The sequence below is a fragment of the Ranitomeya variabilis genome, chromosome 4 (assembly GCF_051348905.1).
Source record: "Ranitomeya variabilis isolate aRanVar5 chromosome 4, aRanVar5.hap1, whole genome shotgun sequence".
NCBI classification, from domain to species: Eukaryota; Metazoa; Chordata; class Amphibia; order Anura; family Dendrobatidae; genus Ranitomeya; species Ranitomeya variabilis.
Genome location: NC_135235.1, coordinates 505029834 through 505039039, shown reverse-complemented (window position 1 = coordinate 505039039; position 9206 = coordinate 505029834). Strand labels below are relative to the sequence as shown.

Genomic DNA, 9206 nt, shown 5'->3' with positions numbered 1-9206 from the left:
AAGGCAAGATTGCCTTGTGCAGGCATGTACTATGGAGGACAGAGAATGAACTTCAATCCAATATTGCAGCCTGTGGAACAAGAGAAGATGGACTAATATGGTATGCACTACCACTAGTATTGAGACAAAATATATATATGTATCAAAAAAAGACCTTTATTCAACACCTCAAAAAGACATGTTAAAAACATTTAAAACATAGTGTCAAAATCAATACACACACCATGCCCCACAATGAATACAATCTCATAACAATGCCGACAGTGTCATATAGACATATTTATAGCCCCATCAGTACACAATCAATGGCTCTGCATAGGATGCCTGTTAAGGCTAATTAGGCAACATGATCCATGTGTGTAATCACCATAACAATGTACCTAAGGACTGAAGTACCCAAAATCGATAACCATGCCCCATACAGTCCCCAGGTTAGAGGAAGTCACCATAGACTGCACAATAGCAGTACATACAACCTGTCATAGGTAGTGTTGAGCATTCCGATACCGCAAGTATCGGGTATCGGCCGATACTTGCGGGTATCGGAATTCCGATACCGAGATCCGATACTTTTGTGATATCGGGAATCGGTATCGGGATTAATATCAATGTGTAAAATAAAGAATTAAAATAAAAAATATTGCTATACTCACCTCTCCGACGCAGCCTGCACCTTACCGAGGGAACCGGGAGCCTTCTTTGCTTAAAATGCGCGCGTTTACTGCCTTCCGTGACGTCACGGCTTCTGATTGGTCGCGTGCCGCCCATGTGACGGCGACGCGACCAATCACAACAAGCCGTGACGTAATTTCAGGTCCTGAATGCCTAATTCTAGGCATTCAGGATTTGAAAATTACGTCACGGCTTGTGATTGGTCGCGTGCCGCCCATGTGACCGCAACGCGACCAATCACAAGCCGTGACGTAATTTTCAAATCCTGAATGCCTAGAATTAGGCATTCAGGACCTGAAATTACGTCACGGCTTGTTGTGATTGGTCGCGTCGCCGTCACATGGGCGGCACGCGACCAATCAGAAGCCGTGACGTCACGGAAGGCAGTAAACGCGCGCATTTTAAGCAAAGAAGGCTCCCGGTTCCCTCGGTAAGGTCCAGGCTGCGTCGGAGAGGTGAGTATAGCAATATTTTTTATTTTAATTCTTTATTTTACACAGTAATATGGATCCCAGGGCCTGAAGGAGAGTTTCCTCTCCTTCAGACCCTGGGAACCATCAGGGATACCGTCCGATACTTGAGTCCCATTGACTTGTATTGGTATCGGGTATCGGTATCGGATTAGATCCGATACTTTGCCGGTATCGGCCGATACTTTCCGATACCGATACTTTCAAGTATCGGACGGTATCACTCAACACTAGTCATAGGTCCAGTCAGACACACAGCAGCATATAGCAGGGATTAGTGGCAGATGGTTTCACGGCAAAGCTTGAATCCCCAAGGGATAGGGAGTGAAGCGAGCACAATAGCCCAAGAGTGAAAGGTGGGTATGGCGGGAGCTCCAATATTGCAGCCAGCATGCAGCCAGCGGGTAAGGAAAGGGTGAATCAAACACCCGAAAACCCCACCTCTATGGCTGAAAATTGTTCCCTCCAAATTCAGGTGACAGAGTCCCTTTAAAGCAGCGTCAGTCACCCTGACCGAATACCACAGGTGGCGTCACGAACATTCCCTTTAAAGTCCTTTCCCCTTTAACACGGACGTCCCAAGGGCCACGGACCGGTCAGCCACCGTGACATCCCCCGTGAACCGAAGGACCCAGTACCGAGTACCCTTTGCCCATGGGGGTGTTCCAAATCTTTTGGCGTCACGAACAGGATCTACTAAAGCCTGAAAATCAGGTCATGTGTGCCTAGAGACTGTGCCAGAATCGTGCTTGAACTGTGATTTATTGAAGGATTGTGTATTGCAAAAGACCGCCAAAACCGCCGCCATTACCGCGCCACGAGCAGCGCAGGAGAAGAAGAAGGGCGTGCCGTCGTGGGCGTGAACGAACTGAGAGCATGAAAGAAAATGGCTACCCAGTCTAAATATTTCTGTACCTTGAAGACGTGTCTGTCAGCAGCCGAGATCCGCCTTTTGATCCTCAATGGAGGGAGGAGACAAAGAAAAATAAACCGCCCCCGAAGGAGAGAGCGGGAAAAGGCCCAGGAAGGAGCAGAGATGGTGACCAACGGGTATCCGGAAGAGGATGACCCGATCCAACGCAATCCCCTGCCACCAGAGTACCCAGACCTACCGCCGCTGGAGGATGTGGACTCCTTGGAGCCGTCAGTGGGAGGGCTGAACCACCGGTCCCTGGACAACGAGGTGGCGACAGCGGAGACAGGGAAGCCGGCACTATGCAGACAGAAAGCCCTGGAAGAGCTGTGGTCCGGATGACAGCTGACCCCAGTATCCTCGTCGGTGTAGTGGACCAGCGTAGGCGGGGACGCATCAAGTGCAGGTACCGAAAACAACCCTGCCCCAGAGACCGATCCCGCTCCCGCGACCGCTCCTTCCCCAGCCACCGACCATGCTTCGGCGCCTGCTACCACTACCTGACAGCCCCTTTCCCGGACTACGTCTCGAGAGCTGGACTGAACGAGCCCCATAGCCTATGCTTGATATCGCAGTGGGGGAGGGAAGAGGAACGAGAAGTCTGATGTGAAATACAGGGCAGCCTCCCAATGAGATGGGGTGTAGTAGTGGTCTTCCATCTTCAAAAAGGGAAGGGCTTCATTCAGGAAATTGGACTGCCGGTACAGGTCCACGTCACCAGGGATGAGGTGGAACCCCACCTTGAAAAGGGGTGCACGGACCAAGATCTATACCCAGGGGATGTTGTAGTTTACTCTCATTATCGGAATGAAAACGGATGGAGTGACCGGGATGTTGGGAGATGCGCATCACTCATAACACCGCCTAGTACCCAAGGAACCATCTCCGGTGCTACAGCAGTTAAACTACCGGCAAACCCACAAATCGACGCAACCCCCATTGTGCGTATAACTACTACCACGGAGACAACAGCCGCTACCTCCGCTGTAGTTAACACACCTACGCAAGCTACGCAAACTTCTGTCGCGGCACATGACTTGACCATTCATGATCAACGAACTCATGGCACTTACCTGGCACCAGGTGTGATGTTGGATCCAACTCTTCCCAGGCCAGGAAGAATCCAGTGCCAAGTGCCGCCATGGAAACCGTCTACATAGAACACACTAAAAAGGAACACTGATTGTATATAGCTGACTGTTCGTTCTTTTGCTGCTGTAAACCCGTCTAGGGTTATGTCTTAAAGGGGTCCTCAGTTAAAGGAGGATTCCAAGTTCTGAACCCGACCAGGGTTATTTCTAAAAGGGGTCCCATGTTAAAGGGATCCTGTGTTTTTGCACAAGATAATCGTTGCCTGTTGTCTTAAAGAACATTTGGATCATGGACGGTGAATGATTCCCGAACTGATTGTAGATAGTTTGCGCCTTCTTAAAGGTGCTCCCTACTGGTTTTACAAGAAAAGCTTTTTGAAGAGACTGTTCCTGATGACGTCGTGAAAGCTCTTGCTGTTATAGAGTTGATAACTGATTTGAAAGTTTTGCACTACCTCAGTGAGCTGATTGAATCCTTAAAGGGGATGTGAATTGTTGCACTTTGCCAGAATAAAGTTAATGTGATAGATAGAATTAAGTTTACATAGTCAATAGTATGTAGCCCAAAACCTAGAGAATACTAATAAAATTGAGGTTGAGTTAGATGATAGGAAAAATGTTTAATAGGATGCACTTTTGAATAAATTGAAGGAAAAGATGCAGTGAGCCCGTGGGGGTTGATAGACAGTCCTGCATGTGTAGAGGAATAACAGTAACAAAATGTTGATTTGCACTTTGAAGTTTTAAGATAGTATACCTGTATGGGTACTTGAGTTTCATAGTTAGTAACTGTTTTCTACTTTTAATACAATGGGACCAAAATGTAAATATGTTTTATTATGCAACGTTTAAGTGTTCTCACCTCCCATAAAGGGAAGCATCAGTTATATTAACTTGTTTTATAGCATTCCAAAAATTTGTATGTCTTTTTGTTAACCTGTAACTGTTGTTTTTCTTTTCCCAGTCCGGGAGTACTGGATTTAACAGGGGGGAAGTGCAGCGCCCCAGGGTCCTGGTCGTTGCAGTAATATCGTTCTCCTCTAGGGGGGAGTGATGTTACGTTTGGAGGCAAAGAAGGACAACTGAATCCAGGTATCACAAACATGCAACACATTTCGCACTCCAGGCCACCAGGGGGAGCTATGCTCCTATTAGGGCACTTTTCACACTTAGGTAAAACTGGTTGCCTGAAGAAAAAGTTAGACAGTTGCTGGCTGAGCTTAGCTCAGGTAGTTGGTCCCTGACAGGGGTGGGAGCCTGTCAGAGGCTGAGACAGAAGGACACGAAGCTGTGCCTGCCCTAAGTGCGGCAGTTTCTAAGAAAAGACACGGAAAGAGAATTGTATTGTAGAGAGGGTGAAGAAGTCATAGCAAAGGCGTGGATACCAGAAGGAGTTCTGCCCTACAAAGGCTGCCTCCTTCTGAAGCGCAGGATCCCGGTAGCCAGAACACCGAGGGAGCAACAGTCCTTTATGCCTTGCTCCAGAGACCGGCAGGACAGCTAATTTCACGTTACTGATCCGCCCCTACACCCAGGAGGCAAGGTGGCACCGCTTAGAGGCTGGGGCATGATAGAGTCCTTGTAAAACGCCTCAAGCCACTGGTCATACGGGTTTGTCCTATCCATCTGGGGGACAGAGAGAGAGACATAACATCAATAACATCTACAACGTCTGTGAGGACCTTATGAGAGGCTTAGCAGTAAGGTACTACACCACGGCGGCTACTGATTTCTACCTAGATAAGGGGACTCTGGACTTGCCTCCAGACCGGCCGGACTCTGCCTACCCTGTGATCTGGTGCTCTGGACTGTGGATGCTGAAGCCTTCAGTAAAGGTAAAGAGACTGCAACCTTGTGTCCTCGTTCTTCTCTGCGCCTCTCACCATCCACCATCTACACACTGGGAAGCCCTGGGGATATACTTCAACTGTGGGAAGGTATACCATCTAGCTGCCATAACGTCACCCCAGCGGACCCCTTAAAGCAGTGTCGGTCACCCTGACCGAATACCACAGGTGGCGTCACGAACATTCTCTTTAAAGACCTTTCCCCTTTAACACGGATGTCCCAAGGGCCACGGACCGGGTCAGCCACTGTGACATCCCCCTGTGAACCGAAGGACCCAGTACCGAGTACCCCTTTGCCCATGGGGGAGCTCCAAATGTAACAGTATGGGTGCGTTGTGCATGCCCATACAGTTACAGTAGCGTAGCTCCAGGTGGGCCCCCTCAGAAGGCGGGCCGGGGCAACCGCCCCCTCTGCCCCTCCTGGTAACTACGCTACTGATGATTACATTTTGCAGTGCAAGCAAAAGCTACAAGATTCCAGAAATCTCATGCACATGCATTTTTTTCCTGCCTTTCAGCGCTGCAGCATTTTTTAATATTTGCTGCATATAAATACTTTCAACGATTTTGCAGCATTTTTACCCACTGAAAGTAATGAGTAACTGCAAAAATGCTGACAAGATGCAGCATAAACGCTGTGCTGCATTTTAGCAATGTTTTTGTGAATAAAACTAACTTTATTAATATGTCCTGTACACAACTCACACATGTAATCCGCAGCAAAATCCGCGGCAAATCGATACATTTTCTATGCAGAGTTTTACTGCCAAGAGAGAAGGATTTGGCTGCAGAAAATACGTTCCAAGACTGCAATGTGTGAACATGCCCATAGGACACGTTGTGTATTTGCAGCAGGTTGGCAGGTAAAACTCTGCGTACACTCTGCACATCTTTGAATCCTTTTTCTGTGTATTTTTGATGCTTTTTTTGTTTTTGAATTGGGTGAAAAAATACTGAAATAGCTGACACATTGCAAAAACGATGAGGATTTGGTGGGTTTTTGACATTGCAGATTTTCTGTACCATTTCTGCGCCTAGTGTGTAAATTGGCCTACTTTCACTTTTTATTGTGCTTTTAGGTGCGTTTTTTTAACATGCATTTTTACGCGTTTTGTCTTGTGTGTCATGGTTTAAATAATGCTGCTTGTTTTTGAAACTTCCATTTATTTGGCTGCGACAAATCTTTACTTTGGTGGGGATTACATCCGTTTTTGATGCGTTTCAGCCTACAGAAGGCTGCTAAGTGTAGCTCACAGAGGCTTGTGCCACAAATAGAGCATAAAAGGATAGAGCAATAAAATATTAATAGTATTAGGACTAATTCCAATGTTTATTTTCTGAAGAGAATCCAGAGCAGTAGTCATACATGGGGCAGCATTCAGTCCGCGCTTCTTCCCCCTCAGAGCCGCGCTCCGTCACACTTCCCATACTCGGCCCCGCCTCCAGGGGGCGTGTCAGCACAGAAGTGTCAGCTCCGTGAGTGCGTGCGGCCGCTGTCCGGACACTGCAGGTACAGTGCTCACCGTGTGTGTGTGCTAATGGCTGACTGGCCCCTTACCTTCCCGCGTCCTGTCGGTGCTATAGAGGAGGGAGGCCATTACCGCCTGCACGTCCCACACCAGGATGTCAGGAGCTGCAGGTGGAGCAGAAACAGCAGCGCTTCAGGCGGACACATCTGTGTGGGGTCTGGGGTAAGGGTCAGCTGTGTGCCGTACACAGAGGCCAGGAAAGTGAGGGGGCAGATACATTACAGGGAGAAGATGGCTGTCCTCACTGACATTGCCAGGCTTTAGTGACAGAAACTTCTATTACTTCACACCCTTGTGTGCAGTCTGCTCCATGGAGTGTGATTGTTGTACAGGACTCCATTACCACAACACAGTGCCGCTATAGCAGTTATGGATTGTATGAGTAGAGGAAGGGACGCTGCCATCCGCCGCCTTCACAACGTGATCGCTGCCGTCCGCCGCCTTCACAGCGTGATCGCTGCCGTCCGCCGCCTTCACAGCGTGATCGCTGCCGTCCGCCGCCTTCACAGCGTGATCGCTGCCGTCCGCCGCCTTCACAACGTGATCGCTGCCGTCCGCCGCCTTCACAACGTGATCGCTGCCGTCCGCCGCCTTCACAGCGTGATCGCTGCCGTCCGCCGCCTTCACAGCGTGATCGCTGCCATCCGCCGCCTTCACAGCGTGATCGCTGCCGTCCGCCGCCTTCACAACGTGATCGCTGCCGTCCGCCGCCTTCACAACGTGATCGCTGCCGTCCGCCGCCTTCACAACGTGATCGCTGCCGTCCGCCGCCTTCACAACGTGATCGCTGCCGTCCGCCGCCTTCACAACGTGATCGCTGCCGTCCGCCGCCTTCACAACGTGATCGCTGCCGTCCGCCGCCTTCACAACGTGATCGCTGCCGTCCGCCGCCTTCACAACGTGATCGCCGCCTTCACAACGTGATCGCTGCCGTCCGCCGCCTTCACAGCGTGATCGCTGCCGTCCGCCTCCTTCACAACGTGATCGCTGCCGTCCGCCGCCTTCACAACGTGAACGCTGCCGTCCGCCGCCTTCACAGCGTGATCGCTGCCGTCCGCCGCCTTCACAACGTGATCGCCGCCTTCACAACGTGATCGCTGCCGTCCGCCGCCTTCACAGCGTGATCGCTGCCGTCCGCCGCCTTCACAGCGTGATCGCTGCCATCCGCCGCCTTCACAGCGTGATCGCTGCCGTCCGCCGCCTTCACAGCGTGATCGCTGCCGTCCGCCGCCTTCACAACATGATGGCAGCCATATTAGTGATCCCCTGTAGTATAAATGCCACATGTTGGGGGTGAGAATGTGAGTGGCTATATACTGGGGCTTGAAGGCTTCAGATTATATCACTGTTATACTAGGGCAGTATTATGAAGACCCTATACGTACACTATGTCCGCACACTGACATGCTATTCATTATTCGCTATATTAACTACATTATTGCTACACATAAAAAAACATGAGGCACTGCGGGTTCTTCAGCGCCAGAAGCCGGCAGTCATACTACCCCAGGCCATTGCGTACTATCCAGCCACATTCAGATTGGACTGTTTCTGGCCCCGCTCAGTACACTTGCATTCAGTGAGGCACGTCTAGTTGGAATGTGGCCAGTAGTATGTATATGGTATGACCGCCTGCTCCCAGCACCAGAGAACCCTCGGGCTACATTCTCATGATGAGCTTTTAGTGCACTTTTGAGACTGCTGGAATTGTAAGCACAAAAGGCCCAAAGTGGATGAGATTTATAGAAATCTCTGCGAACTGTTTGTTTTGTTTTTTTGTTTGATTTTAATACACTCAGCATAAACTGAGCTGCGGTGCCAGTTTCAAATCCACAACATGTCAATTTCTCTTGCTGGTAAACTGAGTCTTGTGTAGATTCTCCCCATAGACTTTCATTAGATGCGTAAGATCAGCATGTTAAAAACACGTGTTTTTAGTGTGTTCCCTCAGTGGAAACCTATCAAAAAATTGCTTGTCAAAGCCAAATACCAGGAAGTATGAAGCACAGCAGCTTTATTTAAAGCTTTGACATAGCACCAAGAATAGACAAACCCCCCGCAATAAAAACCCATGTTAAAGAAACGCCCACAAAATTGAAAGTAACCCAAATTAATAAATGCAGAAATTCTGCATCATGAAGAGCTCATCGCAGGAACGTAGCCTCACAGCGGGCAGGATTCACAGGTCACGGTGACTGCAGACTGATATTCCTTCCCTTTAAGACCGGACAACCCCTTTTAACTTTTTAATTTTATCAAAAAGTGCTAAAGCCATCCAACCTGGATCTTGCTTTCAAATCTGTAATTTTAGAGGATGTGTGAATACACCCATTGAACACGCGGACCGTACACTGATGGCACATTGCTTAATCACAGATGGATGACTGTGGCCTAATACTAAGGAAATCCAGAAACCTAATAAGGCGGTACTTGACTAGACGACAGACATTGTGATAGAGCTCCACAGCAGCACTGCAACCTGGATTACAGTAAAATCACAGTATTACTAGACTTTGTACTACAAATGTAACGTTCCCTAGGCAAAAAAAATGACAAGCTAGATTGTATGTGTGAGACAATGTAGGGCTGTGATTTTACTGTGCCGCACGTGTTTTCCTATGGAGCTCTAGCCTTTGTGAGCCACCAAACAACAATTAAAAATGCTGCTTTTGCACAAGATTTCT

The 9206-nt window shown here is 49.0% G+C and overlaps 1 protein-coding gene across 6 annotated transcripts in view; it reads left to right on the top strand.

Annotated features, from left to right (window-relative positions):
• The first annotated feature begins 6339 nt into the window (after positions 1–6339).
• TMEM106A (transmembrane protein 106A) overlaps positions 6340–9206 on the top strand; it is a 46009-nt gene continuing 43142 nt past the window's right edge. Inside the window, exon 1 of one of the 6 annotated variants that reach the window (XM_077252075.1) lies at positions 6340–6503. Coding sequence is in view for 1 of the 6 variants with exons in the window: in XM_077252072.1 (XP_077108187.1) it covers positions 6532–6684 (153 nt within the window). In the remaining 5 variants the exon portion in view is untranslated. Of the gene's footprint in view, positions 6685–9206 lie in introns of all 6 variants that reach the window. The other 5 variants (XM_077252074.1, XM_077252073.1, XM_077252076.1 and 2 more) reach the window with 5 other exon arrangements.